This window comes from Prenolepis imparis, unplaced genomic scaffold, assembly GCF_030444845.1.
Source record: "Prenolepis imparis isolate NDT839.2.m4 unplaced genomic scaffold, iyPreImpa1.0 SCAF_210, whole genome shotgun sequence".
Lineage (NCBI taxonomy): Eukaryota > Metazoa > Arthropoda > Insecta > Hymenoptera > Formicidae > Prenolepis > Prenolepis imparis.
The window spans coordinates 22,639-45,969 of NW_028141368.1; the positions used below are offsets into that span (position 1 = coordinate 22,639).

Genomic DNA, 23,331 nt, shown 5'->3' on the forward strand with positions numbered 1-23,331 from the left:
AAGCACAAGAAACGTCTCACTTGAGCAGTGATTCATCTGATTTAGAGGCACATTGTGCAGCAAAACGACAAAAGAAATTACCACTGCGATACCAAATAAGCGCAGTGATTCTTCCGATGTAAATGTAGCATCAGAAAAGTATGTAAACTCACAATCAGAAAAGCGAACTAAACGTTCTGTTGTTCCGCCTTTTCCCGAATTTCAAAGTAAGTAATAATATCTGAGTATGAAATAAAGATGCTATTATTTTTCGATATTTAGACATTTATTATATTATATATTTAAATTATTAATATTCAATTTATTATATATTATTATAATTTATATTAATTTATTCTTCGTTTATGCATATTTGAAATGAAATTAATTCTATGACATAATATGGACGCAGTTATGCAATATGGAACCAACCACTAATTTTTTTTTATTTCGAGATTTTTATTACAAATTGTGCCTGATACATTAAGGCACAATTTGAAATAAAAATCTCGAAATCGAAAAAATTGGTGATTGGTCCCCCCCCCATATTGCATAATTGCGTCTATATTATTAGTGTTTTTCCATTTTTTTCTGTTTTTATGTTATGCTTGAAATAATTATGTTCACAATTCTATTTTTAATTCAAATTACAGAAATTATAGAAATAAATTATTTGGCAAAAAATATATACATATATGTATATTGCAGGTAAAATTAATTTGGATATCAAATATTATAAAAAGATATTTTGTGTTGCTAAACTTAACAATTTTAAATAATCATTTAAATAGTCATAAAAAAATTGTTAATAAATTTTTTGATTACAGTTTATTAAAAAGTATAATCAAATAATTTAACATAATTAATTATAAGATAATTTAATGTGCATTAAATGAAACAATAATAATTTAATAATTATAAATTATTTAATTTTTTGATTGTTTCATTTACACTGTTACAATTTCTATTTATACAGGGTGAACCAATAACACTGTCACATACATATTATATACAGGGTGGCCAAAATAAAACGTGACAAATTTTTATCTCCAAAAATATTGTTTCTAGAGAAAAATGTTTCAAATAAAAGTTGTAGGATTTTTAGGGGTGAAGAAGTTGGCGCTACTGACTTTTTTCTAAAGGGTGATTTTCAAGGTCATTTGAAGATTTTTTTTAAAAGTATGTTTTTTTAAATGGTACCACTATATTGTTTTTTAAATTGTGGCGATCATATCGTCACATATTCCCCGGATTACTTATAAAGACATACATCAGACGGAAACAAGAAGCGAGACGCGAGAGAAAATAAACACGTGGCAAACACAACGGACGAGACAGGTAGATAAAAACAAAAATACGAAACGAGACAAGACAATAACCTTTTGCGAAGAATCTTCGAGAGATTCGACCATCTACCATTGTCGAGCACAGACGTGCGAGCGCGACTGTAAACGCTGGACTTTTTCTAGATAATTAAAGTAGCAAAATTAACCGCTCACCAAAAAGACTCGATTCATTTCACATTATACATATATATACGATCCTAACATCCCGCACCGACGAACGAAGTAGCCAAAGTGGTGACCCCGACGTGATCGTGAATACGCGAAGAAAAAAAAACATTTTTTTTAATTTGTGATAATTTCGCGATCGGTTGTCGAGTGCGTGGGAAAGAAAAAGTGATATGCCTGTGATGCGGGACGGCGAAGACGCTACTCCGCGCGTGGAACCGGAGACGCGAGCGTTCGAACAGCCGAGGATTCAAGCGCCGAATCCGCACCTGATTGCGATGCAACCGGCCAGGATGGAGCAACCACCGGGTTATTTTTTACCTGCCCCCGAGGTTAGCCGTGTGGCATGCGTATGCCGGAGTTTACGTCGTCGGATCCGGAGCTCTGGTTCAGCATCGTCGACCGGAGTTTCCAAGCCGCCGGGATTACGGTTGACGCGACGAAGTTCGGTTACGCGTTGACGGCTATCGGACCGAATTACACGACCGAAGTGCGCGACATTATTATGAACCCGCCCCCGGAACGTGCATACGAAACGCTGAGAGCTAATTAAGAGACTTAGTTTGTCGCAGGAGCACAAGACTCGGAGGCTCCTTGAACACGAAGAAATTGGCGATCGAAAGCCGTCGCAATTTTTACGACACCTTCGTGGTCTCGCCGGAAACGTGGTTGGCGACCAGTCTTACGAACAATCTGGTTGAGTCGGTTGCCGGCTTTTCTTCAGCCGCATTTAGTGACGCGCGCGACAGATACGCCCGAACAATTGGCGGACATCGCGGATGCGATAGTCGAGGCGACCCGGGCGCCGATGTTTCAAGTGGCGGAGGCGACGAAATTTATGACGCCCCAGAGTCAGAGCGCGATTGACCCTGCGTCCTTGGTGGCGAAATTGGAGGTGCGACTGACGCAGATGCGGCTGGCGATGCAGCAAGAGATGGCGGAGCAGCTGACGGCCATACGGAGGTCAATCGAGGCGATCGGTGACGGTCGATACCGCGAGAATGATGACGACCGACGTCGTTCGCGTCCGCGTTCGCGTTCGCGTTCGCGCCCGCGAGCGCGCTCGGGAAGCCGTGGTCCACCAGCCAGCGGGATGTGGTACCATTGGCAATTTGGACCGGAAGCTCGACAATGTAGAGCGCCCTGCTCGATGCAGCAGCAGGGAAACGCGGGGGCCGGTCGCTAGTGGCGGCGAGCGACTCGAGATACGGTGCGCGCCGCTTGTTTGTAACTGACGCGAACTCAAAAATGAACTTTTTAATTGACACGGGCGCGGATCTCTGCGTGTACCCTCGGAAAATGGTTCGAGGACCGCGACAGAGATCGACCTATGAACTTTCGGTCGCTAACGGCACACCAATATATACATACAGGACAGAGACAATGGTTCTAAATTTCGGATTGCGACGTGCGTTCTCGTGGCGGTTTGTGATCGCGGACGTCTCGCGATCGATAATCGGCGCCGATTTTCTCGCGCATTATGGACTTCTCGTCGATCTGCGTAATTCTCGTCTCGTCGACCAGGTGACGAGCTTGGCCGCGCGCGGGCGATGCATCCGATGCAATGCACCCTGCGTCAAAGCGGTTACGGGAGAGACGCAGTACCATCGGTTGCTGGAGCAATATCCGGATATTACGAGGCCGGAAGGACGTCCGAAGGATGCGATCCATGCTACGCGGCATTACATTGAGACGACGCCGGGACCGCCTGGCGCGTGCAGACCGCGGAGACTCGCTCCAGATCGGCTGGCAGCCGCGAAGAGAGAGTTTCGGAAAATGGTGGAGGCCGGAATCGCGCGGCCTTCAAAGAGCTGTTGGTCGGCGCCCTTACATATGGTGCCGAAGAAGGGTGAAGAGTGGCGACCTTGCGGCGATTATAGAGCGCTAAACGCGTGAACGATCCCGGACCGATATCCTGTGCGGAATATACAAGATTTCGCGCAAGCCTTGAGCGGAAAGAAGATTTTCACGACATTAGATCTGGTTCGTGCATATCACCAGATTCCGGTGGCGGAAGAAGACATCCCGAAGACGGCGATCACCACGCCATTTGGCATGTACGAATTCCCGTACATGTCATTCGGCTTACGTAACGCGGCGCAGACGTTCCAGCGATTTATCGACGAGGTTCTGCGCGACTACGAATTTTGTTACGCGTACATTGACGACATCCTCGTCGCGTCTTCATCGGAGGAGGAACATCACGATCACCTGCGAGTATTGTTCGAGCGTCTGCGAGAGTACGGGGTAATAATCAACCCCGCGAAATGCGTATTCGGCCAACAAAAGGTGGAGTTTCTGGGATACGAGGTTTCCGATGGGGGAACCCGACCGCTGCCGACGCGAGTGGAGACGATCCTCGCGTATCAGATGCCGAGGACGGCCAGGGATCTCCGGAGATATCTCGGTATGGTGAATTTCTACCGTAGATTCCTGCCGAGAGCCGCCGAGATTTTAGCGCCGCTGAACGACCTTCTTCACGGCAACGTCAAGGGCAAAACACCGATTTCGTGGACGCCGCGGATTCAAAAGGCATTCGAAACATCGAAAGAGAGTCTGGCACAAGCGGCTCTTTTGAGGCACCCCAGGATAAACGCGGAACTCGCTCTGTTTACCGACGCGTCCGAACAGAGCATCGGCGCGACCTTACAACAGTGAGGCAGCGACGGCTGGGAGCCGTTAGCCTTCTTTTTGAAGAAGCTAAGCCCAGCCGAATCAAAATATAGCGCTTACGACAGGGAACTACTGGCTATATACCTGGCGGTCAAAAATTTTCGACATATGCTGGAGGCACGCGCGTTCACGATTTATACGGATCATAAGCCGATAACTTTCGCTTTTCGACAAAAACCTGAGAAAAGCACGCCGCGCCAGTTCCGCCACTTGGATTATATCGGACAGTTCACCACCGACATTCGGCACGTGACGGGCGAGGAAAATGTCGTGGCCGACGCGCTTTCAAGGATCGAGGAGCTCCAGTCTCCTATGGATTACGCCGCACTGGCGGAATCACAGAGGACCGATGAGGAGCTCGAGGAGTATTTGCGGCGAGAAACTGGACTGAAGCTCAACAGGGTGGAGATTCCTGGAACGGGGATCGCGGTGTATTGCGACACATCAACACCGACGCCGCGACCGTTCCTGACAAGGCCTTTTCGTCGGGCCGCATTCAACCTGGTGCACAACCTGGCGCACCCTGGAATTAAATCGACGGGCAGGCTCGTGGCGCAGCGCTACGTTTGGCCGTCGATAAACATAGACTGTCACAGGTGGGCTCGTTCCTGTGTGCCCTGTCAACGATCCAAGGTATCTCGGCATGTGTCGGCACCCTTGGGAAAATTTGCTGCTCCATCCAGCAGATTCGAGCACGTCCACTTGGACATCATCAAGATGCCAGTCTCGGAGGGCAAGAGATATTGCCTCACGTGCGTGGATCGCTTCACACGATGGCCGGAGGCGTTTCCCATGGAAGACCAGGAGGCGAGGACGGTCGCGAGGACCTTCTACGAGGGATGGATCTGCCGATTCGGGGCGCCTCTACGAGTTACAACGGACCAGTTCGAGTCCAGCCTTCTTCGACGGCTGAGCGAGATTACGGGGACCCAACATCTGAGGACGACGGCATACCACCCGCAGGCGAATGGAATGGTCGAGCGGTTTCATCGCCAGCTCAAGGCGGCGATCAAGTGCCAGCAGAACAGCCGCTGGACCGAGGCGTTGCCAACGGTTCTGCTGGGAATCCGAGCGGCATGGAAGGAGGACTTGCAGGCGACCACAGCTGAGATGGTGTACGGCCAAACGTTGAGAATCCCGGGGCAGTTCCTGAGTCGGCGGCCGACGGACGGCGAGGACGGTGCCGTCGATTTCGTCAGGACGCTGCGTGAGCAGTTCGAGAGACTGCGACCGGTGGACGGAACCCGACACGGGGAGCGATGGCCGTTCGTGTATAAAGATCTAGCGACGGCCGAGCAGGTGTTCGTACGACAGGACGGACCGAAGAAGATGCTGCAGGCGCCATACGAGGGACCGTACGAGGTCGTCAGCCGCAGCGACAAAGTTTTTGTCGTGCGTATGCACGGCAAGGAAAAAGCGATCTCGATAGATCGGATAAAACCTGCGTATCTGATTTCAGAATACGAAACAGAGTCTAGGGGCCCAGCAGAATCGACAGCGCGGGGCCGAGACACAGAGGTCGATCAGCGGAGTGCGCGCGAGGACACGGAGCTACCGCTCCGAGAGAACGAAACGACAACGAGAGCGGGAAGGAGAGTCCGGTTCCCGGACCGCTTCCAGGCGGGCCTGTGACGTCGGAAACAATTATTGTGGACCGCGAGGCTTTGAATAGTCGTTGCATTGAGCGAAATATTTTATTTTTATTTTATTTTCGTTCGGACATCGCTAATTTATTTCATTTTATTTATTGATTTTTTTTTAATTATATAATTCCTTTCTCGAGGGAGTGACACGCGTACGCATATGCGAGGACGAACAATATTATTGTATATCAGCGTTTTCTTTTGTTTTTTTTTGTTCGGTATAACCTTACGTCGCAAAAAAAAAAAAAAAAAAAAAAATGTATCTGTGTCAGCGTCCGAATAATCGAAATCCGCGCATGTCAAGCACGCGGTAATGCAGAAACAGCGGATATCGTGCTATCGGCATAGCACTGGCGGAGGAGTCCTGTGGCGATCATATAGTCACATATTCCCCGGATTACTTATAAAGACATACACCAGACGGAAACAAGAAGCGAGACGCGAGAGAAAATAAACACGTGGCAAACACAACGGACGAGACAGGTAGATAAAAACAAAAATACGAAACGAGACAATAACCTTTTGCGAAGAATCTTCGAGAGATTCGACCATCTACCATTGTCGAGCACAGACGTGCGAGCGCGACTGTAAACGCTGGACTTTTTCTAGATAATTAAAGTAGTAAAATTAACCGCTCACCAAAAAGACTCGATTCATTTCACATTATACATATATATACGATCCTAACATCCCGCACCGACGAATTAACACGAAGTAGCCAAAAAATAAATCGATTCCTCGCAATATTCTACATAAAAAGTTATAAGAGTAAACTAGTAAAAAAGTGAATAGTTTACGAGATATTTCATACTTAAGTTTAACATATCTTACATGAACTATGAAATATCTCGTAAAATATTCATTTTCCGATAATCTTACCTTAATACTTTTATGCACAAAATAATAAGAGGAATCAATTGGTGCAAAGAAAACACATAGTTGTTTATAAAAAAAATATGTAGCTACTATAGTTGCAAATTACATATTTTTTTACAAAAAATATGGTAGTTCCATTTAAAAAACATATATGACCTTCAAATGACCTTGAAAATCACCCTTTAGGAAAAAGTCAATAGCGTTAACTTCTTTCCCCTTAAAATTCTACAACTTTTATTTGAAACATTTTTCTCTAGAAACAATATTTTTGCAGATAAAAATTCGTCACGCTTTATTTTGGCCACCCTGTATACATACAATATCTTATAATCATCTTAACTCATTTTTCAATAATCTTATCTTAAGATTTTTTTTACATATAATAATGAGATAAATTAATATTGGTGCAAGAAAAACATTCTTATAATTTAAAAAAAAAAATGCAGTTTGTAATTGTGCAACTGTATACTTTTTGTTTAACAACTATGCATTTTTCTAGTGCGTTAGTTCATTATTTTATGCAAAAAATTATTAAGGTAAGATTATCGAAAAATGAGTATATTATGAGATTTTTCATATATTTTTGTCAAAATGTATCAGAATAAAATGAAGTATCTCATAAATCATTTATTTTTATTATTCCATTCTAATATCTTTTTAAAATGCATAAAATTTTATTACAAATAGCAAAATAGCAGAAACAGAGCATAAAAAAAGCATTACAAAGTCAAACTACAAACAATAATTCGACAACATGTACTAATAAAAATACAAAAAGTAATGAAGAAGTTCATGTAGAAAAGTGAAACAATAATATTCAACAAATTAAAGAAGGTAAAATTTCGTTACAGCCCTATTCTAGTTTAAAAATAGGACTTAATGTAGTTATTTCGATTAAATAAATATAATTTTTATATCATTTTTTTCAGGAGTTTTAACAAAGATTTTTAAAGTAATAGAAGAAATTAGATTTGAAATAATCGCATCGAGAAAGGAACAGCAAAAAATGAAATTAAAATTAGATTCCCTATTAATTTAAAATAATAATATGAATACAATAAACAAGTTCAGTCGCCAACTTCCAATTTCTTTAATGGAGTCTTTTAATGAAAGAGATAATAGATCAATGCTTAGCAAATTCTGAAGAAGATTTTATATCTTTGGTAAGAATAAAATATAAAGTAACGAACTTAATTCCACAATATTTTTGAAAGAGCATATTATATATTAAATATAGATTTGATATAAAAGGAAGAAATGAGCACAAAATCGCAGATTATTATTTTGCTAAAATATAATATTAAAAAATTAGAAATAAATATAAAAAAATTAGAAATATAACATAGTCTACTTCAAAGCAATTTAACTTTCTTATATGAATAAAATTCTTTTAATTCTTATATAGGTAAAATATCTTAACTTTGCTTCCGGAGAAACTATAAAAGAAATAGTGCCATCAGTAATGAAATTACTCATGAAGAAGGCTGTTTCAATCAATTTTAGTGGTTGTGGGAAACAAAAAAAAAGAGATTTTCCTAAGTAACTAAGGTTGCTGCAGTATTTGGTAAGTTTTATTTTCTATTAGTAAAAATATTTTTAAAAGTATATACATATATATTGTGACGTGGTCGTTACGACGTGCGTTCACCCCAACCTAATCGCGGGGCAAAAAGCGGAGCGGTCACGCCAATCGCGAGAGAGCGAGAGAGAGAGAGAGCGAAACCGGAAATCCCAGAGAGACTGAGCGCCGCCGTATTATATAATATTAATTCGTGTGTATTTGAGACCATTGTCGCCGGAGAGAGAGAGAGAGAGAGGGAGAGAGAGAGAGGGGGAGAGAGAGAGAGAGAGAGAGAGAGAGAGAGAGAGAGAGAGAGAGAGAGAGAGAGAGAGAGAGAGAAAGAGCGAGGGAGAGAGAGAGAGAGAGAGAGAGGGGGGGGGAGAAAGAGAGAGAGAGAGCGAGGGAGAGAGAGAGCGAGGGAGAGAGAGAGAGCGAGGGAGAGAGAGAGAGCGAGGGAGAGAGAGAGAGAGGGAGAGAGAGAGAGAGAGAGAAAGCAAATATTTATTGAAAGCGCTCTGGGACTACGTCTCCTCAAGCGCACAAAGTACTAGATACAAGCAATAAGAACAAATATATACAAAAGTCATGCACAGTGTGTCGTGTAATATAAGTAATTCAAGTAATTCTTACTACCACTAGAGATAAGCAATTAGGTATGAATGAGCATTCGTTCGCTTGGCGCATGCATCCTCTACATTTGTGTGTATATTTATATAAATATATGATGACGTAATTCATGGTCATGATGGGATGAAAAATACAAAATATTATGCATGAGTGAAGTGTACATGAGGAATGAGTGATGTCATACGATAATCGATGATTGCAAATTAGCAAGATAAAGAGCCAAAGAGAAGAAATAATGAAAAATGAAAATAAAGAAATGAAAATAAAGAAAAAATTTAAAATTTAAAATGAGGCAGCAGTATCCCCCGCCAGAAACTAAAATAAGGTCGTTCTGAGCAGATAATCGTATAGTTTACATTTAAACTCATTTATAGTTCGCGCTTCGCGTATATCAGACGGCAAGTCATTCCAGAGCTTGGATGCACTGGATTTGAAAGAGCGTTTATACAACTCTGTCCTGCACAGAGGCAGAGAGAGTAGGTCCCCCGAGGCCCGCGTCTCCCTCAATGCCGTTGTAGATTTGAAGGTAAATTCGCTGTAGATGACTCTCGGCTCCTGTGTGCAGATGATATTGAAAAGCTGACAGCCTATGAAATACTTCCTTCTAGCCTCTGTTTTAAGCAAGCGAAATTCTCGGTATTGCGGCGTCACATGCTCGCTCCATCTTATGTTGGCCGCAAATCTAATACAGGCGTTAATTGCTCTATAGAGCTGCACATTCTGCTGTTCAGTTATGTCCGTGAGCGCCGCACAGCAATAGTCGAGGTATGGAAAAACTAGTGAGACGATCAGGCGCAGTCTGAGTTCCTTCGGTAACAGATGTTTAGTTAATTTAAGCTGATATAATTTTGTACGTACCGTCTTGACTACACTTTGAACATGTAGATTCCAAGACAGTGTGTTGGTAATTGTACGCCAAGATATTTAATACTGGTGGAGAGTTCGATGGCCTGTTCCTTGATGCTGATCGTAGGTAGTATGTCTTGTTTGATTGTATTCACGAGTCTAGCTGTGCCAAAAATAATAGCTTGCGTCTTCTTTGAATTGAGTGTCAGTCCGCGATTGGTAGCCCATTGAACTATGGAATCGATATCATCGTTTACCCTCCGCATACCGCCGGGTAAATCCGATGGTTCGCAGTGGTAATAAATTTGCAGGTCATCCGCGTAGAAATTATATTTGCAATACTGCAATTCTTTGCTAATGTCTGCAACATAAAGAGTAAACAATAGCGGTCCCAGCACGGAGCCCTGAGGAACACCTGCGGTTATGCATGCCGGCGATGATGTGGTGCCGTTAAACCCGTCTCTAACGAGAGAAAGAGTCTCTAGAGAGAGAGAGGGAGAGAGAGAGCGAGGGAGAGAGAGAGAGGGAGAGGGAGAGAGAGAGAGAGAGAGAGAGAGAGAGAGAGAGAGAGAGAGTACGGTACCAACTTGAAACACGTGTACAACGATCATGTGAATACCGACATGTCGTACGAAGATTTCAGTAAATTATGTCGTATTTGTTGGCAACAAAAGTATGGATTCCTAGTGATAGACAAGGACAGCTTGCTTACAAACGGGCGATACAGAAAAGGATTTAACGAGTTTGCGATACCGCAAAACGATTAGTCGCTGCCGATATTCTGTCGAGAAGAGTGAAACGCGAGCACTCTGCAGACATGGCTGATAACGATAACATTCGCGAGCGTGAAAAGATTGCGAAGGAAATTGTGAAAACGAGCGAATCGATCCGTAAGAGACATCGTGCTTTAAAGACTGGTAAGATCGATGACGATATCGCAGTCAAGACTCACTTTAAACCTATTATCGAACCACTACAAAAGATTGTCGACAACGCGAGCTTGATCGCAGTGAAAAACGAACCTGAGAGTAAAGCTGACGTGAAAATTAAAACGTTACCTGCTGTTAAGCGGTACGAGGAGAAGGAGGAAGATGCGACACCAAAAAAGAGAAAACGACCAAACACAAATCGCTCATTGACGTCACGTACATCGGACGGATTTTTACTGGATGAACCACCGATAAGCTCTACACCGTCCACCTCTACACAGTCCGCGACAACGAGAATCGTACCATTTACAATACCCGAATCACTCGCAAACGAAAATGTTTTCGAAACCACAAGCAATTCACTTGAAACATCCGTTCGAAACACGTTACAAACATCGGAAGGTCAAGAAATGTTGCGAGAACACTTTGGACCACTGGGACAAAAATACATGGGCGCTCTCCTCGGTGGCGATAAAAAAAACGAGATCGATTACGTATATAGTGTCTATTTCGACAAGGATGGAATGTTGCTCGGTAACAAACGATTCGACATGGATAAATATGATTCTATAATTATAGACAAAGTAAAGTACATTGGTACACCTGGATTATACGAGCTAGTCTTCAAGAGGATTCCCGATGACGTTATTTACACGGAACACGATATGCAAAAATACAAGAGCATATTATTGGCGACGAACGCGCATAAATGCAAATATGATGCGTAAGGTCAATTACGGAGCAACAGGGGATACAAATACAAACAAATAATCGCACCGTTGATGTCAATTGAAAAGAAAAAATCTGGAAAGGGTGTATTCATGCCTCAAGCGATGACGCTAACCGACAATAAAATCGATTACGTGCACTGGGACGACCCCAACGAGCTAGTGGATCGGGTACGATTGCTCGATGCTTCGCGCCGAGCTGGCCACAACGCTCACGACAACGAGATCCTGTCGATCATCGAGGAACTTCGCGAAGCAGGCATTATTATAAATTAAACGGGGTCTCGGCGAAACTAATCAGTCGATCGGCGTCATTCGCACCGAAAAATGTCTATCAACAAATTTGGATTATTCGAACGGAGAAATGATGCAACTGGCACAAGCGATCATTGGGATAGATTGGTGAGAAGTTATGTGCGCGGAAACGCTCTGTGTCGTGTCGCTACAGACTATGATGCAAGATCGAACAAGATTCGTCGTGTAGCGCAACCTGAAGCTGACACTGATGCTGTCAACAAATCCTGCGTTAAAAGATTGATGAATCAACAGAAAGAATCAGATGAGAAGTTGACTTCGTTTGAGAAGGACGTGCGAGCAGTACAGATTGCGATAAACGAACTTCAACGCGCGGCTAACGCTAACTCAAAAACGACTATCAACCTGAATGAGCAGCAGTGAACGGGTTAGGAGCGGCTATCGAACGGTTATCAAACATCTACGAAGGGTTATCGAACGGCTACGAACAATTATCGAACAGCTACGAAGAATTATCGAACTGCTATCTAACTACAATGAGTGGCAGTGGTAGTGAACGGCCTAGCAACAGCTGCGAACGAGGGCTACGAACAAGTCATTATAGGCTACATACAAGGCTATTATCAACTCAGGAATGGCTGCGAACGGGTCAGGAACGGTTGCGAACGGGTCAGGAACGGCTACGAATGGGTTAGAAACGACTGTGAACAAGGCTGCGAACGAATCAAGAACTGAAGTAATCAACGCAAGAACGGCTATGAACGGCTCAAGAACGGGTCAAGAACGACTACGAATGGCTCAAGAACGGCTACGAACGGCTCAGGAACGGGTCAAGAATGGCTACGAACGGCTCAGTAACGGAAATGAGCGATAAAATAAACAGCAGTAAACGACGATCAGGAAAAACCGACGAAGCGATGAAACAACATAGTTTGGTGAGACGGCAGTTGGTGAACGAACTGCACGCGCCGGCGAGAAAAAATTTTCCCCGAAGACATGTCATAGTGCGAGGATATGATAATCTGTGGCAAGCCGACATCGTCGAGATGCGTCCGTACTCTCGTTTCAACAAAGGTTATCACTACATACTCACCATCATCGATGTGTTGAGCAAGTACGCGTGGGCCGTACCACTCAAGAGTAAAGGCGGAAGCGAGACGGCTGACGCTATCGCCGAAATAATTCGAGAGAGCAAGAGATGCCCGAAAAACATGCAAACTGATATGGGGAAGGAATTTTACAACGCTGACGTGCAACGACTTATACGGAAACATGACATCAATCATTATTCTACATATTCGGTAATGAAGGCATCGGTCGTCGAGCGATTCAATCGTACGCTGAAGAACGACATGTGGAAGATGTTTACGCTGAATGGAACTTACAAGTGGATCGACACGTTGCCGCGACTCGTATCGGATTATAACGCGCGCAAGCACCGAACAATCGGCATGCGACCCACCGACGTCACCCCCGCGATCGCTGATAAACTTTTAAAAACGGTATATAGTAACATAAAGATTGCCGCTCCGGCGAAATTCAAAGTAGGTGACTCGGTACGCGTTAGCAAGTACAAGAAACTTTTCGAGAAGGGTAACACGCCAAATTGGACGACGGAGGTTTTTAAGATTGTTAAAGTGCAGCGTACTAATCCCGTAAGCTATCTACTCGAGGACTATCGCAAAACATCTGTCGCTGGAGCGTTTTACGAGTATGAGTTGCATCGCGCGAATTATCCGGACGTGTATCTTGTGGAGAAAGTACTGCGCAGGAGGGGTGACGAGGTTTACGTGAAATGGCTGGGATTTGACAATTCACACAATTCTTGGATACATAAGGACAATGTGATTTAATTCTGTTAAGAATTTTTCTTGTATTCTTTTCTTCTCGCATTATGCTTGCATTCATGTTTTCACATATAATTCTCATTTACATCTCACTAAATCAAAATCAGCTGCTCGCGTATTGTATTCACTCTATCTGTATATACCTATATATCCCGCGCCCGTCGTGTTTACGAGGTTTTTCGTGCCTCGTGCGTCTTACCGCGCGCGCCCCTCACGCTCACTTCCCAGTTCAAAACAGCTGACTCGATTACATGTTATATTCGTATTCTTTTAAGCGGCAAAACCCTCGGTTAATCGTTTCACGACCTTCGTACGATAAACATCGCGCTTTACTGATATCAGTGTCCGCTCCATCTATTCTTTCTTCGATTATCTCGTGTACAAAAGTTTGTTGAAAGTGATTTAATAAATTGATCGTTTTCTATTAATTTCACGTAGCTTTTTTCTCGTATGTTTAACCACCACCCTAGTGAACTATATTAACAATAATGGTCCTTCGAGCCGGATTCTAAGTTTGATAATCTCAGTGCGAATGCTAATCGTTCGCTGATTTTCGATCGTTCGTCGCGACATCAAAATCAATCAGCGATTCTCTCTCTCGCTTCTTTCGCGCTTATCTATATTGTCTCTAACGCTTTTCTCGCGCTTCTCTCGTGCGTGGATACAGTGTCTCTCGCGCTTCTCTCGCGCCTCTCTCAAGTGTATATCTCGCGCTCTCTCGCACTCACATACTCTATATCTCGCGCTCTCTCGCGCTTACATACATTTTCTCTTGCGCGTTCTCGCGCTCAAATACATTCTCTTTCGCGGTGCTTTCGCGCTCATACATTATCTCTCGCGCTCTATCGTGCAGTGACAGTTGCACCTTTCGCACACCTCTCGACAGTGACTTTTCTAGTGTGCTTGACTATCAGTGACGGTTAAAAATTGTTTAAATTTTTCGGTGGTTTTGTGACCTTGTGCGCTCGTTATTCACGATGGCAACTTTCGGCTCTGTTGTGAAAAAACAAAATAATCTTTACGGCCTCATCGCTCGATCTTACGATAACGTGAAGAAACTATGAAGTGACAAGGTCAACCGTCATTATCTTGACACTCGCCTCAAATCATTCTAAGCCAACTGGGAGCGATTTTACGAAAACCATGACAAACTTGTCGGCGCTTTGACGGAAGAGATAAGTAAGCATACATATTTTATGGATGATCTCTACTCAACCTGCGAAGAGGCTTACTGCCAATCTCGGGCGAATATCATGGTTCTCCGCGACACTCTCACAACGAAATCAGACGATTCCGGCGGATCTAAGCCAAATTCAAGCATCTGTCGAGCATTGCCGAAGATCAGCTTGCCCAAGTTTGCTGGAGAATATCACGAGTGGCCGTCCTTCCGTGATCTATTCAAGTCAATGGTGATTTTCAATACGGATATTTCAGCGGTCGAAAAGCTGCATTATCTCAAGTCACAAGTGACAGGCGAAGCAGCACGATACATTGCGAATATTCCAGTGACATCGGAAAATTTCTCACGCGCCTGGGATGCGCTCACAGCGCGATATGACAACAAACGCGTCATCCTCACGACGTATCTCGATCGGCTCTTCAGCATCAAACCGATCGCTCAGAAGTCAAGTGCTGAACTCAAATCCATGCTCGCTACTGTAAAGGAAGTTCTCGGAGCCTTGCAATCACTCGGCACACCTGAGCAGCAACGAGATGTCATCATCGTGTATTTCATCACCCGACGACTCGATGCAAGGACGCTTGAAGAATGGGAGCTCGATCAAAGAACTTCGCATGAGTTCGCGAAGTTTGATCAGCTGGAGCTCTTCCTTGAAAAACGCGTTCGCGCTCTCGAATCCGTACAATCACGCGCTCAAGCCACGACTTCAGCATCGCAGAAGTCAAACCAGAAGCCGAAGACCTCAGCCCGAGCTCACGCGGCCGTAGTAAATTCTACTAGCTGCTCCTGCTGTGGTGCTTCACATTACATCTCATCATGTTCAGATTTCGCATCGAAGTCGTTAGCTGAGCGACAAGACATCGTTAGCAAGAAGTCGCTTTGTTTTAATTGTCTCGGCGCTCACAGGCTCAATGAGTGTCGGTCGCTTAAACGCTGCCGGAAATGTAAGTCGCAGCATCACACTCTTCTGCATCGTGATGTGACAACTCACAACCAAGTCTCTCCCGTCGCAAGTACCTCAACGAGCGCTCCGACTACGGAATCAGCACCGGTCTCAAAGTCTTCAGGATCTTCTACGACGACCGCTGTGCATTCACACACCGCTGCCGCTCACCTTGAACGTACTCAGGTACTTCTAGCGACTGCTTGTGTCACTCTTGTGAATTCCAGAGGAGCTAGCATTAAATTAAGAGCGCTTCTCGATCAGGGCTCAGAGATATCGCTCATCAAGGAGTCCTTGATCCAGCTGCTGCATCTTCCTCGTGCTCGAGCTTCTGTGCCAATCATGGGCGTCGGCGCTCAGCATATCGGATCGTCTCGAGGCGTGGTAGCCTTGACGCTTCGCTCACATTACGATCCGTCTATCGAACTCTCCGTGTCGGCCTTCGTCATTCCGAAAGTTACCGGTCGGATACCTGCAAGTCCAGTGACGGCCTCGTGGAGTCATCTCAATCATTTGCAACTGGCTGATCCTGATTTCGCGTCACCAGGACCGATCGACATCATCCTCGGCGCCGACGTGTACGGTACTTTGTTGCTCGGCGAGATCCGACGTGGACCACTCAGCGCGCCCGTCGCTCAACACACCTCGTTAGGTTGGATTGTTTCTGGTCCAGTCCACGCTCAAGCCACCTCGTGTCGCTCGTCGTACGTTGTCTCTTGCTGTCAACCTCAAGAAGTGGATCTCCAGGATGCTCTTCAACGGTTCTGGGAGCAGGAAGATATCCGTCCTTCAATCCTTCCAAGCCTCACTCCAGACGAACAGGCTTGCGAAGATCATTTTCGCAATACACATTCGCGAGATGAGACAGGGCGATATACAGTTCGACTGCCCTTCCGATCTTCAAACAACAATCTTGGCGATTCTCTACCTGCCGCTTGACGCTCTTTCGCTCGCATGCGTCAACGCATCCAAGGTGAAGCAGCCTTCGGTACACCGATTTCATGGAGGAATACGAATCTCTGGGTCACATGACGCCATCTTCATCATCTTCTCAGCCCATCATACATCTGCCGCATCATGGAGTGCTACGTGAAACAAGCTCGACAAACAAATTGCGAGTAGTATTTAACGGCTCAGCTCGCACTTCTACAGGAGTGTCATTGAACGATTGTCTGCACGCTGGTCCTAAGCTCCAGCAGGATCTCGACGCCGTCATCCTCCGCTGGAGAACGCACGCCTTCGCATTTGCCGCGGACATCGAGAAGATGTACCGGCAAATCGTGATACATCAAGAAGATCGACAATTTCAACAGATCCTGTGGAGCACGACCGACTCGCCTCGAAGCTATCAGCTCACGACTGTCACTTATGGCTTAACCTGTGCGCCTTATTTGGCTCTGCGAGCTCTACAGAGACTCGCAACGGACGAGGAACTCGCCTTTCCTCAGGTATCGGAGATCGTACGCAAGGCCATGTACGTCGACGATGTGCTTTCAGGTGCCGACAATCCACAGGATGCACAATCCAAAGTCATTCAGTTAGTGCAGCTCCTCAAGGCGGGCGGTTTCACGCTGCAGAAATGGTCAACCAACTGTGAGGAGATCTTGCAGAAGCTCTCTGACTCGTCAGCGCTCACCTCAACTCGAGAGTTGCAATCTGAGGCTCGCACTTTAGGTCTCACGTGGCATCCAGCTTCTGACGCCTTCAAGTTCAAAGTCAGCAACTCCGATCCGATCATCAAGTTTACGAAGAGGGCCACTCTATCCCGCGTCGCTCAACTTTCTGATCCACTCGGTTGGCTCTCTCCAGTTACAATCATCGGCAAGGTCTTCATCCAGAACTTGTGGAGATCAAATCTCGGATGGGATGATACCCTGCCACAATCTCTCATCCAAGAATGGAAGCGCTTCGATGAGGATCTCCGAGGAGTCTCCGAATTTTCAATTCCTCGATGGCTCGGCACATCATCCAGCAGCCAAGGTCTCGAACTTCATGGATTCTCAGATGCATCGCGGGACGCACTCGGAGCAGTGCTATATATCCGCTCCATCTCTAATTTCGCAGATGCCAAGGTCACCTTGCTGGTGGCTAAGAGCAAGGTGGCTCCGCTCAAAAAGCAAACAATACCTAGGCTGGAGCTTACAGCAGCTGTTCTCATGACTCGTCTTCTGGCTCGTGTTCGCTCAATCCTCAACAATCAACACGTTCCAGCTCATCTGTGGGTCGACTCAAGCGTCTGTCTCGCGTGGATTCGCGGACATCCATCGCAGTGGCAGGAGTTTGTCGCCAACCGAGTCGCTGCTATCAAGGAGCTCGCACCAAACGCACGATGGCATCATATATCTGGCTGTGAAAATCCAGCCGACTGTATCTCTCGAGGGCTCTCTCCAAGGCGGCTTCAATCACACGAGCTGTGGTGGCGTGGACCTATCTGGCTTCAGGGTCCTTCAGTAGGGTGGCCATCTCTTCCTATTGATGATGATGTTAATATGGAGGAAAAACGATCGCGCAGAGTCTTAGCAGTCGCAGTAAGTACTCCTGCTTCTTGCTGGGATCTAATCGAGCGTTTTTCTAGCCTCACTCGACTTCTTCATGTCATGGCATGGATCCTGTGCAGCCGTGCAGTAGGCAAAAGGACCGATCGTCACTGTTCTCGAATTCTCCACCCGGACGAGATCCACACCGCTCGAACGTTTTGGATAAAACACACCCAGCAAGCCTACTACTCGCACGAGCTTGAGGTGTGCACCCTTAAAACGCCACTGCCGAGATCTCATCCGTTTCTCAAGTTGGCTCCATTCGTGGACGCTGATGGAATCCTTCGTGTTGGAGGACGTCTTAAGAACTCACTTCTCGACCCAGACGGACGACATCCAGCGATCCTTCCTCGCGATGCTGTGTTGTCTTGTCTTCTTATTTCAGATATTCACGATCGAAGTCTCCATGGCGGTATCCAAGTCGTTTTAGCCACGCTGTGCCAACAATACTGGATCCTGGGAGGACGCGCTCCAGTCAGCGCTTTAATACGCCGCTGCGTCAAATGCGCTCGCCATCGCGCTGCAACTGCGCAAGAGATGATGGGGTCTCTTCCATCATCACGAGTTACACCAACGCGCCCATTTCTAACCTCTGGAGTGGACTACGCCGGACCTTACACTCTCCGAACCTGGAGAGGTCGAGCGTCGAGGTCATACAAAGCGTACCTCGTCGTTTTCGTCTGCTTCTCCACTTCAGCAGTACATTTGGATCTGGCGACGGATTATTCGACGCAAGGTTTCCTCGCCACCTACCGCCGATTCATTGGACGACGAGGACGCTGTACGACCCTCATCAGCGACTGCGGAACGAATTTCGTCGGAGCAGACGCTGAACTCCGACGACTCTTCGATTCCGCATCTCGAGAAGTCGCAGAGCTTGCTCACTTGCTTGCCGCTGACGGAACGGAGTGGAGATTCAACCCTCCTTCCTCTCCACATTTCGGAGGCAAGTGGGAAGCCGCAGTAAAGTCTACGAAGTTCCATCTGAGGCGACTCATCGGCGACACCGTGCTGACCTATGAAGAGTTCAGCACACTTCTTATTCAAATCGAGGCGGTGCTCAACTCCAGACCGTTTTGCGCGCTATCCGACGATCCGGCAGACGTCAGCGCGCTCACTCCAGCGCATTTCCTCATCGGCGAGCCAATCATCGTCCTACCAGAGCCGCCTCACTATATGAGATTCCAACATCAAGGCTATCCCGTTGGCAGCTTGTTCGCCAAACGATGGATAAATTCTGGTCTCGGTGGTCAACGGAATATCTCCAACGACTTCAAACCCGGAACAAGTGGCATCTCTCCACACGACCGCTACAAATCGGAGATCTTGTTCTTGTCTTGGACGAACGATATCCACCCGCGAAGTGGCCTCTCGCGCGCGTGACAGCTACGCATCCGGGAAACGACGGACGCGTACGCGTCGTTATGGTTCGCACCTCCGCGTCTGAGTTTAAACGGCCGATTGTTAAATTAATTCCGCTCCCCGTCGCAACTTAATTTTTTTCTCTTTCTTTTTTAATTCATCTCATCTTTCAAAATCTCAATTGTATCGCATTCTCATTGTAATTATTCATCGCTCTTCATTGTTTTTGTGCTCAGTGACGTTACAACGCCCCTGAGGCGGGCGGTAATGTTAAGAATTTTTCTTGTATTCTTTTCTTCTCGCATTATGCTTGCATTCATGTTTTCACATATAATTCTCATTTACATCTCACTAAATCAAAATCAGCTGCTCGCGTATTGTATTCACTCTATGTATATACCTATATATCCCGCGCCCGTCGTGTTTACGAGGTTTTTCGTGCCTCGTGCGTCTTACCGCGCGCGCCCCTCACGCTCACTTCCCAGTTCAAAACAGCTGACTCGATTACATGTTATATTCGTATTCTTTCAAGCGGCAAAACCCTCGGTTAATCGTTTCACGACCTTCGTACGATAAACATCGCGCTTTACTGATATCAGTGTCCGCTCCATCTATTCTTTCTTCGATTATCTCGTGTACAAAAGTTTGTTGAAAGTGATTTAATAAATTGATCGTTTTCTATTAATTTCACGTAGCTTTTTTCTCGTATGTTTAACCACCACCCTAGTGAACTATATTAACAAATTCATATAGACTATTTATTTTAAGAAAAATATAATGTGTACAACGTATAAAATATATGAAATATACATGAAATATATGAAATACAAAATCTTTATTAATACATCCTTTCCTTTAATCGTTACAATATATTACACATATGTTACATAACAATATATCATACACACATACACACACACACATTATACTACATTATATTTTATAAGGGTATCTGGTAATGTCCCCATGGTAATGTGTCGGTCGAATCAGGTATAATATACCGCTTATCGTCGTACGGACTTAGAGCAATTTTTGTCTCGCGGATGGTATACACTTCGTGCAATTTCGATCTAATACATGACTGCTGACGTGTCATTTCAATCTCGTTATTCAGGCACCGCGTATAATCGTCGAATGTTATACTACGCGCTACGACATTACTTTTGACACCTTTTGCTTTTTTAGTGTCTTTTTTGCCGTCCACCCTCACCGCGTACATTTTTGCTCTAAGCTCGACGAATTCGGTCATTATCGCGCCGTTATTCTCGTCTTTCATCAAGCCTGGCACCTTTTTGTTTGCATGCGCTATACCGTACGCGTTGTCAATTGGATAATCGCTCGTATCGAATCTAGCGATATCGCGTTTCATGTTCTCGTACACATCGTCGCACTCAATGTGATATATTAAACTGTCGGTGTCGGTGTACATTATCCGACATCTTTCACGATAGAGCGGTGACATGTACTCATAGTGAAATTCGTACAGACACACTTTCGATATATCGAGTATGCACATGCCAACATAGATTGGTTTGTTAAATTTTACTTCTAGTTTACGTAATTCAACGGCGATTAAATTTTCCGAAAAGACGCTCCTGCTATGGAAATTTGATTTCGCGATCATCGCTTCCGCACCGTATCGTCCGTCCCACTTTGTCAATAATTTTACATCTACATGATTTCGAACGTTTTCCATAGTTTTACCGAATACGCGTTGTTCATCAATTTTGTACAAATTTTTTTCAAAATCATTTTTCGCTTGTGTTCTAAATTTCGTATTGAGTTCGATGTAATCGCGGAGCCATGCGGATTGAGTAAATTGTAATACGCGATGTATCTTTACGATACGAAGACCGTGACGTGTACACTGCTGCAGGTTGCGATAATGTATGACGTAACGCTTCTTGTCATATAGCGTCGCGAGGAGCTTATCTTCCCGCTTGCCGGGCGGCTTGTCGCGCGTCGGACAGAACGGTAGGTCAATGTGTGTGTTGTGTTTATTTTGTGGGTACTCTAAATCAACTTCGAGAATATAACCTGTGAGCGAATCCGGAGCGATCGCGTTAACGTCAAAGTTTGAAACGTCTTCGATCCATCGAAAATCGGCATAAGGCAATGGTTGACACATTGCCCATCCATACAAATTATTTACATCGAAGTACATAAGGTACGACGATGGTTTCGATGGATCATATGACTGCATGTACTTGTTATTAGCATGCGCGTATCTGTTGGAACATTGACTTGGATCACCGCGTATACCCCGTTCAATAAACATAACCATGTCGATATCGGTAAGCAATTCAAACGTAATATTTGTATGTTTTAGCATCGCGTCCCATGTATACCCGGGAAGAGTATAATAATACGCAGGATCGAGTCCGTAACTCGCGATGCAAGTGTCGCGGAAATTTTCAAAAATATCTGCTAATAACAAGAGATCAATTTTTTAATACAGATCGCTATATTCGCCTAGCGTTCGAAGGGAGAATCGGTTCCAGACGTTCTCGGTGTGCGCGTAATCGGTCTCGGATACTGTGTCACCGGTCAAGGAACTGTAGAATGATTTGCGCAGCGATAAACACGTATCTTGCAACTTGTCGACACAGTCTACATATTCGTACGGAAAGACGCCCTTCCGTGTTAATAGATTGAAATTTTCAATCGGTAAATTTTTAAATTCCGAATGTAAAATTTTGAGTTTGTCTTTATCCAAAAAAGATGCCAATTTATCGAGACTTGTCGTGAAAAATTTATATGAATCGATGAATCGTAATTTTATGCAAGCTTTCCAATCTTTGTCATCGTTGGTACTATTGACAGTTTTTGTGAATGATATATATTTTTCTTTAGTTCGGAAGTAATTCAATGCTCCCTTCAAACGCTATAGCTATATCCTCGATAATGAAATGTGCGTCATAACCTGATAAATTGTGAAAAACTATCGGAATACAAAAAGATTCTTTATAATTTAGATTGCAATTTGAGTGCGCGGGACCTCTGTATCGTCCGGTCAGATGGCAATGATCGCGTACGCGTGTATCATCTTGCGCAAACGATTTTTCGCAAATGTAACAATGCGTTGCGCTGTGAAACTTTTCCCACTCGTCAGATGTTAAATTTACCATAGGAACATTTGTGGTTAAAATAGTCTTTACGCGTTGCGCCAAATTTTGTAGTTGTTCGGCAAACCATGAAACGCAATCGGTGCTGCGACGAGAATTGTACGCGGATAACGAATTGTTGTACGAGCAGTGTACATACCCACATAGCACATGGATGTCCATTGAACGTCCGACGAACGTACGATTGGTCTAACATGGATATCCGTAAGATGTCCGTATACGTCCGCTGGCTGTCCATGGAGCGTACATATTATGTCCCAATGTCCAGCTTATTTACGTCCATAGAACGTCTTATGGACATCTGGTAAACAAATACGGATATCCTATGGACATCCATATCGGACTAATTAGATGCCCTTCGGACGTACAATGGACATCTAGTGGATGAAAATACAGTACCTCCAATGGATGTCCAATTCAAATGTCTCATGGACATTCAATAAATGAATACCTTACGATTTATGTCCAATTCAAACATCCATAAAACCAGGGATTTGATTCTTGAATTCATTAATAAAAGAAACGTATGTGCAAATTCTACCCTTACAGAAAAATTGTAAAAGTTGATTGGCTATTTAGCCAATCAAAACTTGTAGATTTTCTGTAAAAATGGAATTTACGCATACGTATCTCTTACAAATGCATTCAAGAATCAAATCTCTGGTCTCCGGTTTGTCTGAAAAACATAATCATTAAAAATAGATGTTTA

The 23,331-nt window shown here is 44.7% G+C and overlaps 3 protein-coding genes and 2 pseudogenes across 3 annotated transcripts; all 5 read left to right on the forward strand.

Annotated features, from left to right (window-relative positions):
- Positions 1-1,663: 1,663 nt before the first annotated feature.
- Positions 1,664-2,676, forward strand: LOC145947997 (uncharacterized; annotated as a pseudogene).
- Positions 2,677-2,789: 113 nt separating this feature from the next.
- On the forward strand, positions 2,790-3,386 carry LOC145947999 (uncharacterized). Its single transcript, XM_083057765.1, has one exon. It carries the CDS (start codon positions 2,790-2,792, stop codon positions 3,384-3,386), a length of 597 nt encoding a protein of 198 aa, XP_082913891.1.
- A 7,147-nt stretch (positions 3,387-10,533) lies between these two features.
- On the forward strand, positions 10,534-11,649 carry LOC145948001 (uncharacterized; annotated as a pseudogene).
- A 3,079-nt stretch (positions 11,650-14,728) lies between these two features.
- On the forward strand, positions 14,729-16,537 carry LOC145948002 (uncharacterized). Its single transcript, XM_083057767.1, has one exon. It carries the CDS (start codon positions 14,729-14,731, stop codon positions 16,535-16,537), a length of 1,809 nt encoding a protein of 602 aa, XP_082913893.1.
- Positions 16,538-16,599: 62 nt separating this feature from the next.
- Positions 16,600-19,518, forward strand: LOC145948003 (uncharacterized). The gene has a single exon (XM_083057768.1). It carries the CDS (start codon positions 16,600-16,602, stop codon positions 19,516-19,518), a length of 2,919 nt encoding a protein of 972 aa, XP_082913894.1.
- The last annotated feature ends 3,813 nt before the right edge of the window (positions 19,519-23,331 follow it).